This window comes from Pongo abelii, chromosome 21 (assembly GCF_028885655.2).
Source record: "Pongo abelii isolate AG06213 chromosome 21, NHGRI_mPonAbe1-v2.0_pri, whole genome shotgun sequence".
NCBI lineage: Eukaryota > Metazoa > Chordata > Mammalia > Primates > Hominidae > Pongo > Pongo abelii.
In genome coordinates, this window is record NC_072006.2 from 9,332,879 (window position 1) to 9,355,430 (window position 22,552).

Sequence of the window (22,552 nt, forward strand, 5' to 3'; positions counted from 1 at the left end):
ATTTTGAACATGTACTTATATGTATGTGTATGTTTGCTTATAAATTATATACAAGTACTACTGTCATCTATATATTAAATATTAATAAACTTGAACTTCATTCTTATCTTTTTAGATAACAATTATTAATATCAACTAAAGTTTCAGTGTATTTTTTCATCCTTTATGTGAATGCCTTGTAGCCTCACTTTGGAGACCATGCATCAAGCATCTCCTTATGCCCAAGATATTTCATGATTCCCATGTATAGCTTTAAGTGAAACAGTGTTTAATTGAAATCCTGCTTGTCATTGAGTTCAGTTCTAGTTCCAGTTAATATTGCTTGCTTTCAATGCAAACTTTTAAGGGTGGGGACTCTTCCTCTTTGGATATTTGATTAGGACTTGTGGAGGAGTGTGAGAGCAAGGCTTTAATTAAATTTAGAGAGGATCTTTTGATTTATGAGAGTCAGGACTCATGGTTTCATGTGTCCAGTGAATACTCAGATCACTTACCACAGGGCCCAATTGCTCATCACTTTCTGGAGCTGTGTCAATAAAACAAAATAATGTGGAGGAATGCTTCTCAAAGTTCTCAGCTGGCAGTGTGTGTCTCCGTTATCTGCAGAGATTACTAAATGCAGACTCTGGGTTTCCACGGCTGAAGAGACTGATTTTACAGATTTGAGGCTGGGTATGGGAATCTGCATTTTTAGTAGGCTCCCTTGGTGACATTGACCACAATTTTTGAGCCATAAAATCTGAATTCATATCTGCCACTTAGTTGGATGACCTTAGACAAGTAATCTATTCTTGAACTTGTTGAATTTCTTCAACTATAAAATGGAAAAGGTGGCTGGGCACGGTGGCTCACGCCTGTAATCCCAGCACTTTGGGAGGCTGAAGCAGGTGGATCACTTGAGGTGAGGAGTTCGGCACTAGCCTGACTGACATGGTGAAACCCCATCTCTACTAAAAATACAAAAAATTAGCTGGGTGTGGTGGCGGGCGCCTGTAATCTCAGCTACTTGGTAGGCTGAGGCATGAGAATTGCTTGAACCTGGGAGGTGGAGATTGCGGTGAGCCAAGATCACGCCACTGCACTCCAGCCTGGGCAACAAGAGTGAAACTCCATCTCAAAAAAAAAAAAAAAAAAAAAGGAAAAGGTAATAAAGCTCAAGACCACCTTGCAAAATATTTTCAAATTAAATTTGTGATAATTTTTCAAAGTGCTTTATAAAATGTCATACATTAATATGTGACCCATTCCCTAAAATTTTGTCAATCTATTAAAAGATGTATTCTCCATACTAAGGTATTCGGTATATTGTAAATTACTTTTAATTTCAATGAAAACGTGATTCTGAGCTTTTCTGCCCTGTTCATTTGGGTCCCAAGGAAAGAGACCATGGTTTATATTTCCTTTCTTCTCTGCGTGAATGGAGGTAGAAGACAGTAGGGATTTATAACAGACTAAGTTCAGGCAAACATGGGCTCTGACCCCAGCTTCTACATTATCTTGGTGATTACTTAACTTCCACCTCTTTATTTATTAAGTAGTGATCCTAATGAATTCTTCCTTTCAAAATTTTTATCATGATTTTACCATGATTAAATGAGATATTATAGCCAAAATTTATTGCATACTTGCTACGTGCCAGGCATTATTCAAAGTGGTTGTCAATTTACTAACGAAAATCTTATAATTTTGAGTGGAGATCCTATGAGGGATTCCGTTTTAAAGATGAGAAAATCAAGAAAAAGAGATTTAAATGTTGGCACTAGGATTCAAATCTCTGCTGTCTGACACCTTAACCATCCTCTTTCTAGTTCATAACACTACCTCTTAAAAAGTGAAAGCTTACAAGTCACTTAGCACACCCGTGGGCACACAGCACATCTTCAAAATATGTGACATTATTATTATTGTTGTTGTTAATATTATTATTTGATTTCCCCACAGCTTCATGCAGAATGCTTTGTGCAAGGTAGTTGTTTAACAAATTTATGTTAATTTGATTTTTAAAGAACCCTGCTGTATCCTCTTGGGCTTCTGAGAGATATATATTCAATGAGCAAAGCCTCTTACTTTTTAGGCTAATATGATTTATGCAGCTGCTTTTAGATTAAGTTACCATCTTTTATTTACAAAAAAAGATTAAATAAATATGTGAAAATCCAAGAACTCCAAAATCTCCCTGTGAAAATCCAAGAATTCCAAAATTTCCCTTGCTAAAAACTGTTTAGAAAATTATCTTTGTAAGACAAGAAGGAGACAAAGACCAAACCTACATTTGATCAGTGTACCTGAAAGTGATAGCAAGAGTAGAACCAAGTTGGAAAGCACTCTTCAGGATATTATCCAGGAGAACTTTCCCAAACTAGAAAGACAGGCCAACATTCAAATTCAGGAAATACAGAGAACACCACAAAGATACTCCTTGAGAAGAGCAACCTCAAGACACATAATCATCAGATTCACCAAGGTTGAAATGAAGGAAAAAATGTTAAGTGCAGCCAGAGAGAAAGGTCAGGTTACCCACAAAGGGAAGCCCATCAGACTAACAGCAGATCTCTCTGCAGAAACCCTACAAGCCAGAAGAGAGTGGGGGCCAATATTCAACATTCTTATAGAAAAGAATTTTCAACCCAGAATTTCATATCCAGCCAAATTAAGCTTCATAAGTGAAGGAGAAATAAAATCCTTTACAGACAAGCAGAGGCTGAGAGATTTTATCACCACCAGGCCTGCCTTATAAGAGCTCCTGAAGGAAGCACTAAATATGGAAAAGAAAAATCGGTACCAGCCACTGCAAAAAGATACCAAATTGTAAAGACCATCAACACTATGAAGAAACTGCATCAAAACCTGTGTTTAGAACTTTGTCTTGGTTCTCTTTTATTTTTATTTTCTGATAGCTCTACATTCACTACTGTACAGTACCTGATAAGTTTCTGTTCAATGCTTTGCAGCTTGCTTTTTCTCTTTTCAGGATCAACTTGTTTATTTGCTTATAAAATGATGAGCTTTACCTGAGGAATGCCAGAGAGGCAGATTGGACTCTCTGGGGCAAAATAAATCTTAAGTTAAAAAAAATTGAGGTGGTTTCCTGTCGTATTTCTTTTGCCTTTATTTTAGCTATCTAAACAGTGGAATAAGACTATTCTATAATAACATCTTCAAACTCTAAGCCCCGAGGTAATATGAACAAAAGTGACAACAATTCCCCTCAAGCATAACTGAAACTTATCTTTCTATCCCACTCTCAGACAGTGGAATTCTTTAGGCTATAGTCTAAGGAAAGCTAACCAAGATAGCCTAATTAATAGGTTGAAGTCCTCTGAATTTAGTCTTTGCGAGAAAATTGGAGAAAATACGTCAGGGAGTCAAAATCCTTGCCTTAGTTAACCATCTGCCTGCAAGCATTTTGGCCTTCTTGTCAGGATGGTAAATGACAGGTATGTCAGTACAGCAGAAAGCCTAGCCTTTAGAAGGAGCTGCAGCTAGACTCCCCTCAGTCCTGACGAAGAGCAGCCCTGTGAGTGACCTCAGTGTTCACCCGAATACTAGCTGACCTTACCACAGGCAGTCTTTAATAAGTCTCTGCTTTAATCTTCTGTTAGTCTGGTTTCAGTCACTAAGTAGGAGGAACAGCTATTTGAATGAGTCGGAGAGCTTGGCTTTGGGTACTCACCGAGTCTTCAGACTCCAGCATGATTAAGGACTCTGAGACAGACCTAGGGCAATGAGCTTGGCCAATACATTCATTCTAGTAATAAAAGATGATTTTTTTTGCACGAGTTTAAAAAAAAAACAGTGATCCAGTGGAACAAAAATTGCCATCATGATATTTACAACAGAAATGAATGTACTTGTTAAGGCAAACTGGTGTTGCAAACATCCCCAAATTGTAGTGGTTCTACATAATAAAGGTTTATCACCTGATTCACAGTCTAGTATGGGAAGTGGGAGTGGAGCTGTGTTCCACACAGTCATTTAGGGACTCAGGCACTTTTTGTCTCGTTGCTGCACCATCTCCTGGGTCATTGGTGTCCTGCCTGAGCCCCTGCATTCAGCCTGCAGACAATGGAAGGTCATATGGAGGACCTTGTGCAGGATTTTTATGGACTGGATGTAGAAATAGTTATATCACTTTTACTCATACTCTTTAAACAGGACTCAGTCTCACAACCCCCTAAAATTACAAGAGTGTTTGGGAAGTACTGTCTTGCTCATGTAGCCCAGGAATAAAACCAAATGGGCTTTGGTGAACAAACAGCAGTCTAGCCACAGTGGTCTTGAAAAATTCTATATGTTGTTGTTCTATTTACTGATGGAGCTTAGTTGTCTTTTTTCCTATAAGATATATATTTTTGGTATGATAAGAAGCATAGACAGTCCTACTGCTCTCTAGAAGATTGTATTCCACTTTTTTTTCCCCTCTTTTAGATTTCTGATCTTGGATTCTATTCTTTTCTTCTTCAGTGGTGATTAGGTTTAGATGATCTGTGTCAGCCCGAGTACAAACTATGGGTCTCCTCCCCATCTGCCTCCCCAGGGTAGATGTGAGAAGTGCTACTGTGTTGTATTCCACATCTTGCCACTATTCAGCCTGCTGTCTTTTTATTCTGACCCTTTGTGAAGTCAAAAGGCAAGGTTTTCTGCAGATTGAACTAGACCTGAGTGGAGAAGGGGGTTAATTTTCAGATTCAATGAATTATAACACTTCTAATATAGAACCTCATCACCAGATTTGTGATGACAACACTGGCTGTGTATTTGACTTTACTTTTTACTTTCTAATTCCTTGGATTTGAGTAACCTAAGCATTTCCTCAGTATTGTCAGAAAAAGAAAACACATTACTTTTCCTCCCAAATTTAATTGAATCAAAATCAACTGTATTAAGCAGTTACAGAGTCATTTATTAAGATAGATGGGGATATACAAAAGAATAAGCCACCTCCTGTTTCTTCAAGAAACTGAGACTAAGGTGGGAAACAGACTTTTAGCATATAAGCATTCTGCTGTGTTTATGTAATAGCTATAAAACAGTTTATAAATATGGCAATAAGGGTACAAACCAGAATATTATGGGAACATAAAGAGACATTTATTTTGTCCAGTTGTAAATGGTTTCTTAAAAGAGAAAACATTTGAAATAGAAATTGAAAAATGGGAAAGACCTTGCTAGGCAGAAAAGGGGAGGGAATAGAAAGCCTGGGTAGAGGGTACTGTGCAAAGGAAGTCATGGTGCCTTTAGAGAACAGCAAGGTCATGGGTGTGGCCAAATCAGAGGATGTGAAGGGAGAAAGTGTAGGAGGATATGAGGGTTGGGAGGATAAGTTGGAACAACATTTATGAAGGGTCTAAACACCATAATTTGGAATTAGTGTTTTACAATGTAAGATATGAAGAACAACAAACATGACTTTAATAGGGAAGTAGTAAGATCAGACTCATATTTTAGAAAAATAAGTCTAGCAACAGAATTGACAATAGATTAGAGAATTTTAAACTCTTATATTGAGTTTGTACATATAGGGGTATTGCCTTTTTGTCTTTCAAAGACATGCTTTTGAGCATAGAATTGATACAATTAATATTACCATTGCCCTTTTCTCCCACACACTTTTTTTTTCAAGTGCCACAGATATAGCTCTGAAATAATAGGAGATCATATTTTAATTGAAAGTGTGGTATGTAGTTCCATTGTTCTATAATGAAAGACTAACATGTATCGGATGACCTTCATACCAATAGTAATTAGAAATTCTTGACAAAATATAAGCAACAACAGAAATTGTTTATTGGCACTAGCAAGTAACTTAAAGTAGGCTGAAATAAAAGAGATTCTATTTCTGAAATAAGGAACCACACTGAGTGAGAGCCACATTTAAGAGATCATGTGACTTGGACACTGGGGGTCCTACTTAACTCATATGGTAAGTGGTTGAGAGGGCTGAAATAGAAAGCAATAGTTATTCACATGGGAAACCACAGGACTGAATTCAGGATTGTCAGAATAGGAATTAAGGAGGAGATGCCAGAAAGGAGAGAGTCACAGATGAAGGAGCCCAAAATCTACAAGTAAATCCCTCTTTAATCCTTGGTTGAGTTTGTGCATATGCAGAGAAAGACTCTAAGAAGCCTAGGAAGAAAATGAAAGCTAGAAGGTGTAAATAACTGAGCAAATAATTCAGCAGCTTCTTAACTGTATGTCTATAGAATTTGGAATTTTAGTTCTCCCCAAGTTAGAGGGGGCTTGGCTAACATCTTGGGTTTTCCACTGAAACTCCAGAAGGGCTATGTGGTAGGAGTAAAGACTACATCCTGGGACTAAGGGATTTATCGTAGAACTTAAGGAAAAACTGAAATAGACCCACCTTAACAAAGCTTCCATATTACTTGACAGTATTTTACCTGCCTGCTAGAACAAACTTCTAAGATAATAGAATCTTCTAAGATAATAGAAGATAATAGAATCTAAAGCCGCTACTGTATATTACACACAAGTTTCAATATGCCATCAGTAATTTACTAGCCATGCAAAGAAGTAAGAAAATGTATCCCAGAGTCAAATGAAAAATGAGTCAATACAGACAGACCCACAGCTGACCTAGATAATGGAATTGGCCCAGAGGGACATTAAAATAACTATGTCACATCTGTTAAGGAATTTACATGACTAGATAAAATAGAATGGGTGAGGAGATGGGAAATTTCAGGAGTCATAGGAAAACAGTAAGAAGGAGAACCAAATGGGAATTTCAAGAATGAAAAAAAATGAAATATTTGAAATTTTAAAAGTGAAATGGAATTAATAACAGATTTATCACAACTCAGTAATAAAAAGACAACAAAAATTAGCAAAAGACATAAGCAGACACTTCCAAAAGTAAGATATATGAATAGCCAATATACGTTTGGCAAGATATCTAACATCATTAATTATCAGGGAAATGTGCATTGAATACTCCTTTGTAGTCATTAGAATTACCAACATTAAAAAGGCTGACGATAACAAGGGATTGCCAAAATTTGAACTCTCCTACATTGCTGGGGTTATGTGTAACATGGTAATCACTTGGGAAAACTGTTATGTTAGTTCTTTATAAAATAAATATATACTTACCTAGTAATTTCACTCAATGATATTTGTCCAATGGAAATGAAAACGTATAGCTACAAGATGGTTTATACAAGTATGCAGATTGATTCATAATAGCTAAAAACTAGAAACCGTCTAATGTCTATTCACAGATGAATGGATAAAGAAATTACAGCGTATTCAACAAAGGAGTATTAGAAATAAAAAGGAAGAAGTCTGAATATATACAACACAGATGAATCTCAGAAATATTTGATATGTGGAGTAAAAGAAGGCAATCTCTCTATCTTTATATAAAGTTTGAAGTTATATAGCAGGTAAAACAGTTCTGGTGATCAAAGTCAGAACAGGAACTCCCTCTGGGTGAGGGGAGGGGAAATTGAATGGAAAGGGCACAAGGTAGCTTTTTGGGTTGATGGAAAGGTTTTGTATCTTTATTAGCGTCATGGTTACATAAATGCACGCAGTTGTTAAAACTTGTCAAAACGGCACACTTAAAATCTGTACATTTGATTGTGTGTACATTATAAGCCATAAATAGAATGGATGGGAATTTAAAAGTAATGTAATATAGTGCTTCGATATGCCACATGCAGGAATTGAGAAGACAGTGATTTATAATGGTTAAGAGCATGGTTGCGGCATCAGACAAATCTGGGGTTTTGAATCACGTTGTGAGTACTTTGTGAATGTAAGCAAGTTACTAACCTAAGATCCTATGAAATGGAGATGATAAAATTAATATTTACCTTATAAGGTTGTCCTTAGTGCAGTGCCCAGCACATTGATGCATTTGGTACATTTAAGCTGTAGCCATTATTATTAAATAGCTCTTCAGCTAGACTTTCATTGCCCGAATGCAGTCAGGAATACTGGGATAACCATGAAAATTTTGAGAATTAGATATCTGCAAACTGCATTAAGGTGCAATCTAAATAATGCAGATAATATTTGACAGCATATGATTAAGTATACTAGGAAAGCCTATTTTTGTTACCTATTTGAAAGTAACTAATTATCTCTTTGCCAAGAAAACATTTACTTTAAAATACTTTTCTTAAAGCTTTTGTAAAAAATTTTCATATATAGAGAAATTAGGACATAATTTTTTCCCTTATACAGTAATCTCACCCTGTTTCCCATCTCATAATAATATCACCAATGGTGCATATATGTTCAGTACATATATATGTGTGTGTGCTGAATATATATATATATACATTACATATATATATTACATTACATATATATACCCATATATATGTATATTCCGTACATATATATATGTACGTGTGTGTGTATAATGTTGTAAACAAAATGGTAACCATACTATATGTACTTTTCTAAACCTGGCATTTTCACTGAGAAATCTTTTCATTTCTCAGTTCATGAAGGACTCTGTTTACCTATAGCTGGTCTATTCCTTTTAAGTGGTGTATTACAGTCTATGGCATTGATGGGCATTTATTTATTTAACCAGCTCCTGTTGGTGGACATCTGAGTAGATCCAAGTTTTCACTATTGTAAACAACTGTGACATCCTTGTATACGTATTTTTTGCACTTGTGTTAATAATTTCATGTAATAAATTTAAAAAGAAAAATTGCTAATTGAAAGAATTTTAACAAAATATATTAATGTTTCTTTGTAAGAGAAAAAACTTTATGTTTTTTTTTTTTTTTTTTTGAGACGGGGGTTTCACTCTTGTTGCCCAGGCTGGAGTGCAATGACACGATCTTGGCTCACTGCAAACTCCGCCTCCTGGGTTCAAGCAATTCTCCTGTCAGCCTCCTGAGTAGCTAGGATTACAGGCATGCACCACCATGCCTGGCTAATTTTGTATTTTTAGTAGAGACGGGGTTTCTCCATGTCGGTCAGGCTGGTCTTGAACATCTGACCTCAGGTAATCCGCCCGCCTCAGCCTCATAAAGTGTTGGGATTACAGGCGTGAGCCACTGTGCCTGGCCTTTATTTCTTCTTTTTAAATAAAGAAGAATTATTTCAAAATTTACACAAAATTTTGATTTAGAGTACTTAAGGTAACTACCACCAAAGGGACACATGACACTGTACTAGACACTATGCTGAATACCTTCCATGCACAAAATTATTCAAATTTTATGCACAACTTTGTAACTATGTGAGATACTACCATTATTGACAAGGACTTATAAGAAAACCAGTGCTTGGAGCATGCCGTATCTGGCAAATGTTAAAGTCTGGATTTCAACCTAGATTTTGCAAAACATGCAGTGTAGCGTAGTCTGGAGTGAATTTATTTTGTTGTGAGTGTCTTTGAGGTTGAGGATCATTGTCAAACTTTGGTGATATGCAAGTGGTGAAGTAATAAAGCTCAGATAATGTTGTTTCCCTGGGACACTTGTGAGGCCAAAAGTGATGCCTCCCTGCCACGCAGTGGCAGCAGAAGTCAACCTGGACGTTAGACAAGTTATACTTCCCTTAGTGCCAATACCCTGTCCCATATCCAGCTTCCTCTTAAATAATAATAATGATAATGATAGTAAAGATCAAGGATCAATTACATGGTGTTACGGACTGTGGAGAGAAGGAGAAGTCTTCAGACCTCTAATATTCTATCTATTTTTACATTCCAGTTACTATTACTCTCTCTTTTCCTTTATTTTATAATCTTGCTTTTTTTTTTCTATCCAAGGGGCCCATTCAATAATAACTAAAGCCCCAAATTCTCAATTTCCTAATTTATGTGTCTGTGATCTTTTAGTCTTCTACTCTTCTACCTGTGCACTTACACACAGAGCGCTTTAATTTCCAGCGACATCAAATTTGTGCTCCCAAAAGGTAATTTGTGATGTCTGGATGTCAAAGGGGCCCAGATGTAAAGCCAGAGAGCTGATGAGACCTGAGGCTGGTCACGGGCACAAAGCGTGCCCCTCTGGCAGAGTCGGAGCAGCACTGAAGTTCTGCTTCACGCCCTGCCAAGTGAGAGTAAGGGGTGGTCTTATGGGTGTTAAGCAAGACCTAATCTACCCTTGCGCAGCACCCAGTCAGACACCCTGCAGAAACACAATCATGTTTGTGTCATTCTGTTGCGGGGAGAAGTTGCTCAAAGGTTTGGTTTCGATTTTGGTAGCTTTAATTCTACTCTTTCAGTTTTGAGGTGAGCACAAATGTTTCAGAGCACCTTTCTAGGTTTCTTACTGACCTTTTTTCTTCTCTGACCTGTGGTGTGTTAGAGGCAACACGTACCAGCTCGGGAGAGAGAGACAATTGTGAGCATTTCTTCTCAACTCTGTATTCAGTGACATCAAGTTAATAGCTTAAAATTGGATATGGGGAAAGGAATTATACCGCTGAAATGGGAAAATGCTACATATCAAGGATTCTCCCACCCCAGAGAACCTGTTGTTTAACTAGCACACAACTTCTATAACCCTTCTACTTCTGTTCACCATATAACCGCCCCCCCGCCCCCCTGCCCCCCGCCAACACACATACAGACAAGCTACTGTTTGAAACATTGGACACCCTGGGTTTTCTTCCACGGGCTATGGTTATTTACAGGAAGAACGAATTGAGTTCTTTTCCTCTTCCCATCTTGAGCTTTATATTTATTTCCAAATGCCAAATATAAGCTAACTTTCTTCTTTCTCCCTTAGTGGATGGCTGTATTCATAGAGCAGCCGGCCCCTGTTTGCTAGCTGAATGTCGTAACCTGAATGGCTGTGATACTGGACATGCAAAAATCACATGTGGCTATGACCTGCCTGCAAAATGTGAGTACAACTGTTTTGAATACTGTTTCAAAACCAGATGAGACATCTTAGCTTGTTTTACTCCGGTGTATAACTGGAAAAGGGAATAGCAGTGGTGGTATTTAATTAAATGTGCTTGAGTGCAGATTTTGTACATGGTAATAAAAATGTGCTTTCCAAGTATGTCTCCAAATATATATATAATATATATATATATACTGTGTATATTATATATATGTATATACACACATATGATGTTTAACTATTCAAGTCTTTGACAGAGTGTCTCTGAAAGGGGAATAAAAATATGAGCAAAATATACATTATAGCATTTAAGTGCCACAGAGTGACAGCTCCTGGAAATGATGCCAATTTCTTATTCCTTGTTCAGGTTTCTTGATTGTGGATGTGTTTAGAGCAAAGGAGATCAAAGTGATGTATTGTTTTTCCAGCTGCCATGTAAAGGCTGATTGGCAATTACAGCTAAGGCATCTGTCATACTTTGCTTTCAGGAAAAGCCAACGAAATCTGGTTGTCAGTGTGAGAATGTGTTTGCTCTTTGAATGTGGAATGGTCAAAATTTCCATTATATTTTAATAGAGAGAAGTATTGCATTTGATTGACCTTGTTGCTTAGTGATTCAACCAACTAGGTGGCATGGTATGGGATAAAATACTTAGAGAGAAGCTGGTCAGTGTCATAGCTTTTTTATCCCGTAATCTTCAGGGCCTGAGGTTGGAGGTAGAGGGTTTCATTGCGTCATTAAGGTGTGCATTGACCTGGAAATTGAGACACCAATTTGTTGATTATCGCATTCGCCCACTTCTTATGATACTGCTGAGATCTGTGGAATACATTTTATGTAAAAGTGAAGCTGGTTTTGATTTTTGTTTTAGCAGTGGAGAAAATATGAATGAAAATTTATAATACAACCTATAGGATACTATGGGTTATATATAGACAGGTTGTCATAACAGTGAATTTCTTGTGGATGTGTGTGAATGGAGAATAGCGTGTTATATTTTAAAGATTACTGTAAAGGTATGTTTAAATTTGAGGACTTGTAGTAAATAGTAACATATTAAAACAATATTTTTCTTTATCAATATAATATTGCATCCTATATTGTTCAAAATGGTTTCAGTGAAAGTACTTTCATGTACTGCATAGCAATGCTTTGGTCAATGATGGAACACATATATGGCAGTGGTCCTATAAGATTATAATATAGATTGAGTATTCCTTACCCAAAATGCTTGAGACCAGACATGATTTGGATTTCAGATCCTTTTTTCAGATTTTGAAATATTTGCATATACAAAATAAAGTAACTTGGAGATGGGGCCCAAGTCTAAGCACAAAATTCGTTTATGTTTTATATGCACCTTATACACATAACACGAGTGTAATATTATGCAATATTTTAAATAATTTTGTGCATGAAACAAAGTTTTGATTGTGTTTTGACTGTGGCCTGTCACATGAGATAAGGTGTGGAATTTTCCACTTGTGGCATCATGTTGGCATGCAAACTTTTAGATTTTGGAGAATTTTGAATTTCAAAACTTGGATTAGGGATTCAACCTGTACTATATTTTTACTGTACCTTTTCTATGTTTAGCTATGTTTACATACTTACCATTGTGTTACAATTATTTGCAGTATTCAGTATAGTAACATGCTGTACAGGTTTGTAGCCTGGGAGCAATAGGCTATAGCCTATATAGTCTAGGTGTGTAGTAGGCTATACCATCTAGGTTTGTGTAAGTATACCCTATGATTACATAACGATGAAATCACATAAGGAGTCACTTCTCGGACCATATTCCTGTTGGTAAGTGAAGCATGATTGTATATCAACTATATTTGCTGTTTAATTTTTCCTCTAATGATTTTTCATTTATTTTTCTTTGTTAGTGTCTTTACCTAGTGTGAAATAGTCAAATCATGGGCCAAATGGCTCTTCACTACTACTTGGAATATGTACTTGTGTCAAACAAACCCTTTGTGTAGAATGGTGTTTAGAGCAGTTCTCTTTGTAACTCAGAGGTCATGATCTGGGTATTAACGGTGATTTCCCTTTCCAGAATCATATAGTGCTATTTTTACAAATGTAGGTTCTTTTGCTTTCTAATACCATGCTACCTTCATAATTTACCTAACTTATACTGCCCTGAGAACAAGCAAGGTTGTTGACTGCTACAATAATAGCAAGATTATTGACTGTTTTCAGACTTGTATCTGTCCTTAAACCAAGTAATATTCCGAGTCCCCTATTGATTCACTGTTTTCTTTTTTATGTATTAAAATACGAATCAAATTTCTCCAAATCTGAACTTTCTAAAGAACAATATACTCAGAATCATTAAATACGCCCAAATAAAATGGTGGCTGTAGTGTGTGGGTTCACACTGTGATAATTTTTTTAATGTGCTTGTATCTGTTTGACATCCCTCTGAATAAGTTATTCAGTTTCCTTTGAATACAGTTCATCTTATTTTAGGGTTATTGAAGACTTGCACAATACCAGGCACTGAGGAACAAAGATCAATGAATCAATACCAGTGCTTGAAGAATTCCAATGCTTGAGTCATAACTTTGAACTGAAGTGTGACTTTCATGGGCATCCTGGGGCAAATGGATCTTTTGGGACAATGAAGCTAGAAATGACAAGTCAGTCAATGGGACTAGCTACAGAATCCATGAGAGCTGAGATCCTGAGAGCCGACACATACTCAAGTCACTGCATGCAGCCCACAGGGCATGTTTAGTAAAAACTCATCCAATAGAATAGAAATTACCAGACAGGCCTTGCAGTGCCACCTCATAAAAGTCATAAACATGGAATATTTGTGACTAGGTCTTGTTTCTTGCTATATATTTAAAAGGTTAATGATTTATATTAAAAGCATAAAGGAAAGCAATATGAAAATGAGTAATAATAGTTTACATTTTTATGCCACTTTATAGTATTTCACAGCACTTTCACAAGCTCTTATATTTAAAATTATGTTTGATAAACATTGTGTGTGTTCATTTTCCCTTTCCCTATCCCTGAGAGATGTTTTTCTTTCTCATCAATTTGGTTCATCCATTTCAGAGTCATTAACAATCCACAGATGTGCTTTTGTAGTGAGAATGAAAAGGGAGCTCATTACATACTGTTTGGGTCATTTTTCCTCTCCATATTTAATAATTCTATGACAGTTTGACATCAGAGACTAGTTCCTATCTGTCCTCTGAGACAGCGGGTTTATCATTATAGGGGTACTAAAGCCGGTCATCCAGCCACAAGTGATAATATCTTCATGCATCAGCAATTTGTTTGGAAAATGCTATTGTCTGGGTTACAGACAAACTTGATAATTTTGAACTGGTTTTTGCCTCTTTTATGCTTGCTAAATTAATCTATTCATAAATGGTTGTATTTGAATTAATTATACTTGTATTCTGTGTTCTGTGACTCATCATAATTAGTAGAATGATAAGCCCCAGATATTTAGTTTACTTTTCACTGCTTGGATGCTTTGAATGATTTCTTTTTGACGTTAAGAATATCCAATCATTCTTTTCAAAAGAAATCTTACGGGTAGAAAGAATATTGGTCAATATTTCATTGAAGGCTATTGCTAAGGAAATGACTTAGAAAGTAGACGGAGGATTGTTTATGTAATTGGATCTTTTGGGAATCTTCTCTACAATATTAGATATTTTTGAATTCATAATGCAATTTAAATTTTTATAGATTTTTAGAAGCTTGTTGACATATGGGACATTTCTATTCATGCTATCATCATTCCACCAAGTAGTCAGCTTCACATAGGCAAGATTTGTCTATCTCAGTCAGTTCCAATGTCAATTATCAATCATAGTGTCTCCTAAATATGTGCTGAATTAGTGTGAATAAATGAAGGATCAAACGAGTGAATTATTTCAAGACTTTTTCACCTGAAAAATAGTTTTTTAAAAACACTTTTGCCTCTACTTCTAATACTTTTCCTTCTGCAATTATTCTGCACATTTCTAGTAAATTAACATTCTTAAATCCAGAGTCCTTAAAATTGTCTACAATGCTCTACATGATGTGACCTTTACTTCTCTACATCATCTCCTTCTGTGCTCCCCACACTCACACAGGCTGCTTTGTGTGAACCTGGTCCTCAAAGCCTTTGCACTGGCATTCCCTCTGCTGTATTTCTATTCTTCTAGATACCTACATGGCTTGTTCCTTACCTACCTCAAACTCTTGTTCAAATGTAACATCAGGTGTCACCCTAACCAACCTATTTATAATTGCTTCAGTTTTTAAATTTATAATTGCTTACTTGTAAATTTAATCTTCAAATAGCATTATATCATTTACTTATTTCTTTTGTTTCTTATCTGTTTCTGTCTACCGGAATATGGGCACAGATTCTTCTTTCTGCATTTTTCTAATGTATTGCTATATTCATATAGCTTAAAAAATGTGTGATATATAATAGGGGTTCAAAAGCTATTTGTTGAATGAATGAATAAAACGTAACTCTAATCCTCTCAAAATCCAATAGTGGATTTTTTGTTAAACGCAGACTTACTAGCCTGACTACCTTTGGCCTTCCACTGAACTACTTACAACCTTTGTACGATATGAATTGCTCACAATGGTATGTCTATGCATGGGGTCTGTATCTGAGCTATCTAGAAAGCTCTTTCTTTGCTCCTTTCACTTGTCTTCCAGACTCAGTTCAAATATCACTTCTTCCATGAAACAAGTCTTCTCTCGTCACCTCAGCTAAAAATGCCTTCTTTTTTCTTCACACTCCAGAATACTGCATGTTAACATACTGAGGGCACTTGTCACATGCTACCTTTTATTGTTGGATATGCAAACCTTCCACCTTTATAACAGAGTACCTTGTATATCACAGGTACTAGAGAAATATCTAACAAATGAATTAGTTATTGAAAGTGTCAAACCTGGTTGATAATTGATAGTAGGTGGAATATAAAGGAAAAATTATGCTAATCTTCATAAGCAATTATGAAATCAGTGTCAATTATCCATTGTGTTTTTAAAAAACATATTTTAACATATATATACTCCCAAGTCTCCTATCTCCAAAATTTACTCTTAATGGAGTTTCTCCTAAGGAGGAAAAAAATAAAGAAAAATAAAGAAACCATATCGCCCTTATTTGATGGTTTTCAGCATCGCTCACATGTCTATTTTATTTCTTTAGAATGCTTCACTCTTAGGCTTCAGGGCTGAATAGCCATCAAGGATAAATGGAAAAATATTAAGCTTGTGTAAATGAAATGGTGGAATCTGTTTCTTTTATTTCTTCTATTTAATCTTTGGAAGGCATCAAGGGGTAATATTGACTAACTCAAAGTTTTCATTAATCATTTGAAGGGAAACTGTAAGGTGAGAGACCATAGCATAATATGTTTGAATGAGTGGTATGAATCAGAATTCACATTCTATTCCCAGGTGCAATAGTAATCAGATGATAGTAGCTTAAAATGTACTGTTGATAATAATTAGTACTTCTTTTCTGCCTTTTATCAAGAAGTCATAGTATTTTGAAACACTAGCTCATCAGTCCTTTTGAAATTCCTATGAGGAGGTGACATGACAAGTAATATTTTCTTACAACACAAAGAGAAATACAGGTACAGGGAAAATAAATCTGTTGCTCCCATTAACAAACTAAATCCATATTAGAGGCATCATGGTGCCCAAGGATCCCTGAGCTGGGAAAGGAGTCTCTGTTAGGTTTTAGCCAGGCCTGCTGCCTGTTTTTATAGATAAAGCTATATTAGAACACAGTTGTGGCCATTTGTTTACATATTGTCTATGGCTGCTTTCATGTGGCAGAGTTGAGTTGTTGCTACAGGGATTTTACTGCCACAGAGCCTGAAGTGTTTACTACCCAGCCTCTGCGGAAAAAGTTTGCCAGCCCCTGGTCTGTGGCAATCTTCACTTTTATTTTTATTTTTTTCTCCCTGAGTCAGACGGATTCCAGCTCTGTCACCCAGGCTGGAGCGCAATGGCGTGATCTCGACTCACTGCAACGTCCGCCTCCCGGGTTCAAGCGATTCTCCTGCCTCAGCCTCCCGAGTAGCTGGGATTACAGGCATGCGCCACGACGCCCAGCTAATTTTTGTATTTTTACTAGAGACGGGGTTTCGCCATGTTGGCCAGGCTGGTCTCAAACTCCTGACCTCAGGTGATCCGCCAGCCTCGGCCTCCCAAAGTGCTGGGATTAGAGGCGTGAGCCACAGCGCCTGGCCAATCTTCACTTTTTATAAAGTAAGAAAGGTGAGATTTAGAGAGACTAAATATTGAATTTTATTAAGTGTATTATTACGTATTCAGATCAAAGTTGATAAAGTTGAGACTAAAATATCTACCCTCTATTCCTTGGGACATCCTTGCTTCTGTTGCCTCAAGAGAACATTACCTTGGGAAGATGATCTGAAACCTTTCAAATCTTTCAAATGATAAGGCCACCTTGAAAAGAATGCCTTATTATGAGGTGATTTTTCCCAATAGGGCCAGATCTGGGAAGTGAGTAAGTCAAGTCTCTCAAGGGAGAGTCAGTTTAAACCACCAGAGTATTAGGAAGCAAATCTTTGTTCCTTGTTTCCTCTAGTGGTGTTAGCTAATGTGCTGCAAAGCAGCCTGCAGTCCACAGGAAATGCAGTTTCTAGAGCAGGTAATTCATAAGATGGTTCTGAGTTAGTCCTTTGCAGAGGGTGACCTGATTTCAGCCATCATGGGCTCTCCCAGCAGGTGTCTGATTGTGAAAGCAGTGGAGTGGGCATGCTGCTAGGAGTATGACTCTGCCAGCCTTTGATGAAGACCTGAGGGCCCTCATGAGCCCCTTCCATAATTAAATGACTTATATTTCACAAAGAGAAAAGCCACTTTTGAAGATCATAAAATCATCTTCCTTTCTGAAGAGGAAGATGGGATTGTTCCTCCTAAAATCAACTCTGATTGGCTCATTTTCCTTAAGTGCTTAAGGAATTCAGGTTTTATTTGAATCTATTTCTCCATAATTGCCACCCTTTTCATTTACATTAAGCAGTTTCATACATTTAATCTCCTTAGTGATCCTCATGATGAATGTGGAAATAAGAAGGGCAGAAATATTCTAAAAACTAGAGCAGTGGTTCTCAAAACGTGGTTCCTGGAGCAGCAGCATCACCTGGGAATTTGTTAGATACAAATTCTCAGGCCCCACCCCACACCTACTGATTCAGAAACCCTGTGGTTTAACAAGTTCTCCAAGTAACTCTGTTGCGTGCTCAAGTGTGAGGGCCATTGCCCTAGAGAGTGGTGGAATCCAGTAGCACCCTTGCCTTGAGATTTCTTCTGGCTTTACAACACAGGTATCCATTTGGGTCACAGATTAGGGCTTTTTTTGAAGAGAACTCTGACACGTTCTTCTCTTCCTTTGTAGCATTTTCCACTAGTGATGACATCTGTATTTGTTTATTTGTTTATTACCTGTCTTTTTAGACAAAATAACATTTTAAGAAGGGAAGGCGTCCTATGGGTCTCATTTACCCCTGATATCCTTAGCGTCTGACCTAGTACCCAGAACAGAGTTGGCTCTTGATACCTATTTACTGGAGGACTTAATGAAAGCATTGTTTTTATTTCCTTTTGTCTTTGTCATAATCATAGCTCCCCTGCAGGAAACCGAGCAAGAAGACACTCAAGAGAGAACAACATGATTCCAGGAATCTGCAGAGCTAGTACTCCTGCTGCTTTTAGCATCTCTGTTATCCCATCACCAAACATACTGCCTGCTCAAAGGCTAGCAGTATAAGAAAGCACAGGAGCCAAACTTTGCTTAATGTATCCACATGCCACATGTCTGTCCTATGCTTAGCTTCTTTCATTTTCTCTTATTTTGACCCATTGTGATAACATAGAGTCCACCCCCAAATGGCTTTGTGATGAAATAACTTAATGATTCTAATATTAAATGTTGTCTTTTAAAAAATATCTACCTTTTGGAAGCAACTGGTGTTTACACTGTTGTATTACTGGCTGAGTGTAGAATTAAACAACTGTGTTTTGCATTATTTGCCATCATAGCAAGCCTTTAGAGGACACTGTCTATACCTTCTATTTCCTATGTGATCAATAGGAAATAACAGTGTAAATCAATTCTAGGTAATAATGTAAATGGGCTCTTGAAGGCAATTCCCGCTGTGAAATAAGTAGTTAGCAGTGACACTGGCATTAACCACAGTGGGGGTAATCAGCCTTTGGATGTGTTTAATCAGAGTTATCAGCTAAGATTAAAAAGAGAGCCACTGTTGTGCAGGGATAATCATTTTCAGGATTTAAAAGATGAATATTTGGAGGTGTTCTCATAAATTAAAGCCATCAGAATGGCTTTGAGTAATTTAGGATGCCCTGAGGTCAGGCACAAGCAAACAGGAAAGGGTAATCTCAGAGCTACGGTAGCTAATGTGCAGAGATGGCAGAATACATTTATTGAAATAAGTAGCAAATGCTGAGTAACAATGTAGATTTTTTTCTCCCTGTGTTAAGATGTTCCTTGAGCTATTACTTACATATATGATTTGATTAAAAAGTAGTCCACAGTGAACACTTTGTGAATGTATTAACTCTCCTTGTAATTAATCACTAATCCCAAAGATTAAATATTAGGCCATGTTATGACTTGATTAGAGGTGTTTCTACTTGAAAATATTGATGTAACCAAGCTCTGTATTATAGAATATAAGATTGATTCTGTGTGAAGAACACTAAATGTCACAGTAGAAGATCTGAGATGCATAAATGCAGAGTGTTGTAATTGGTAAAGTCCTTAACTTCTGAGCCTGAGGTTCCTTATACGTGATTGTCTAGGAGTGTGAAGATCTCACTCCGGAGAGTCTGTTAAGCCATACACGCAGAACCGCTTCTCAATACTGTCAGATAAGAGAGATAAATGGCTCTATTATTATTTGTAATATACCTGGCACACTTGATTTGCTTGTTCAGCCCATGTTTTATTGAGTACTTACTCACAGCTAGAGTGCTCTTCTAGAGTGTAGACAACTATAGTGAAGAAGACAGCAGGCCCCTTATCCTCTAAGAGCTTAGGTCCTAGCAGAGAGAGGATGCTAATGAACAAGTCACATAAAAGCAGAGAACCTCAGATAATGGTAAGGGCTATGAGAAAAAAAATCCCCTTACCAGATGTATACAATAAGGATAGTTCATATATTTTTGAAATGTTCTCCCTTGCTACAAATATTCTATTTCAGTTCTTACCATATTTGTAACTTTAGTCTAATTTTTGGAGATAACAAAGGGAATGCTGCTTCTGATAGAGCTGACAGGAATTTTAATTATTACCTGTTTGATCTCAGAATTTTACAGATAAAGTAACCGAGGCCTAGGAAAATTACTTAATTTTTCCCAAGGTCATGTGGTAAGAGACACTGCTAAGACTACAGCCTGACTTTTAGTATAGTGATCTTTCTGCTGAATGTACTGCTTCTCTTAGTCTCTTTGATCATACCAACCCTCTTATAGAAGTATGGTGAGAATTTAATAACTGTTAAGTGAGATGATGAACATGAATGTATTTTTAAAATAAAAATTTCGTATTTCGTATGGTACCTTATTATTAGTAGTAATTTGTAGTAATATTGCAAGTAATTTTAGATGAGTTACATATAAATTAATTATGGTCCCATGAGCTTTGCCAATAAACTTTATGACAATAATCCATCAGTATATGTGCAACAGTGACTGGTGTTTGAGAAAATATGGAAATCCCAGATAGGGATAAATAAATATTCAATACTAGCCTCAAGACTCAGACATTCGCTCGTGTCTCTTTCCAGTATCTTGACGTCAGAGAAAAGGAGTACTTTAAAAGTTATTTTTAGAAACTTCAGATGGCAGCTTTATTGGTTTTAAAGATATGTCCACAGATTCTTTGATATTTCTCTTCTGGAGAGCTAGAGCTTAATTCCCCTCTACTTAAACATGGCCTGGACCTAATAACTCCCTTCTAGCAAACGGAGTATGTCAGAATAATGGGAACATCTGAAATTAGTTTAAAGAAAAGGCTGTGGTTTCCCTTTCTCTCTCTCTCTTTCAATTCACTCTGTATTAGCTTCCTACGGCTGCTGTAACAAATTACCACAACTTGATGGCCTAAAAAAGCAGAAATTTATTCTCTCTCAGTTCTGGAGGCCAGAGGGCCAAAATCAAGGTGTCACCAGGACCATGCCCCATTCTGAAGGTTACAGGAGCAGATCCATCCTTGCCTCTTCCAGCTTCCATTGGCCTCAGGTGTTTCTTGGCTTGTAGCAACATAACTGCAATCTCTGCTTCTGTTTATACCTGACATCCTCCCTGTTTCTCTCTGTGTCTTTACCCCTTCTCTTCTCTTATAAGGACACTTGTCACTGGATTTAGCACTCACTTGAATCCAGGATCATCTCAAGGTCTCAAGATCCTTAACTTAATTGCATCTACATAGATCCTTTTCCGAACAAGTTCACGTTCATAAGTTCCAGGTATCAGGACACAGGCATAACTATCTGGAGTCACCATTTAATTCACTACATACTCTGTCTGACCATGGCCAGTTTCTATGTCATGAGGCAGTCTAGAGGAGGGGAAAACCAGCTACCATGTTGTGAGGGAACTCAGACACCTTCTGGAGAGGCTTGTATGCTGAAGAACTAAGGCCTGCCTGCAGCAATGTGAGTGCGCTTACAAGCAGATCTTCTGAAGCCAGCCCACAGCCACATCAGTGAGCTTGGGAGCACATTCTCCTGCCCAATCAAGCTTTCCAATGTCTGCAGCCCTGGCTGACAGCTTCACTCCAACATCATGAAACACCCTGAGCCAGAGGCATCCAGCCAAGCCACTCCAAAATTCCTGGCCTGCAGAAACTGTGAGATAATACATATATGTTATTTTAAGTGCAGGGTAATTTGTTATGTAGCAATAGGTAGCTAATGCAGCAACTATGACCCTGAAGTTTATAAAGCAGGGGAAGGGGCTCACTATCAGAGTGGGGGATATCAATCACATTTTCTCAGTGCAGAACCTACCTGTGTCAGGGACAGGCCTAAATTGGAAAATGAAAGCCAAATCACATGGTGGGTAATGTTACATTATATAACCAAAGCCCTTTGCCATACCATTATCATAGGCAGCATATTAGGTTGGAAAAACTATTATGAATGAAAACTTCTCAGATAGATAGATAGATAGATAGATAGTCAAAGAGAACCCAAAGTCCAGCTTAGTAAAGAAGCATTGAGAGAAAAACAACACAAACCAAAACACACAACTGGATATTAATATCTACCTACTCCTGTTACTCCTTGACCATGCTCTAGTCTTTACCTTTGCCACTCATATGCTTTTTTTTACTGATAAGAATTACTGTTTCTATTCTGGGGGGAAAATTAATTCAGTTTCTGTCCTCTGTTAATGCTGTGAGCTAAGTGAAGCAGAGGTAACTTCTCATCTGCATTTGTTGTGATGCCCTTCTAAATGTGTTTGCTGTGTAAGCTGGTGTGTTTCCCATTAGCTGTTTTATTTTTCAGAACTACCGAGAGTTTGCTTCATTTTTAATCACATGCTATTTGTGAAATCCCTGTAATTTCCTAAGGCCTTCTGGAGCTTGCCTCTTCCTACCTGTGACATTTTGAGGAAAGATTTGTTCTCTCTGTGTGTTTATTCTGCT

General features: G+C 37.2%; 1 protein-coding gene across 7 annotated transcripts in view; it reads left to right on the forward strand.

Annotated features, from left to right (window-relative positions):
* The window catches only part of MACROD2 (mono-ADP ribosylhydrolase 2), a 2,107,194-nt gene that overhangs the window by 721,891 nt on the left and 1,362,751 nt on the right, over positions 1-22,552 (forward strand). For all 7 annotated transcript variants that reach the window (XM_054542042.2, XM_054542043.2, XM_054542044.2 and 4 more), the window contains exon 5: positions 10,728-10,844. In XM_054542042.2, the coding sequence (XP_054398017.2) occupies positions 10,728-10,844 (117 nt within the window). The remainder of the gene's footprint in view (positions 1-10,727; positions 10,845-22,552) is intronic.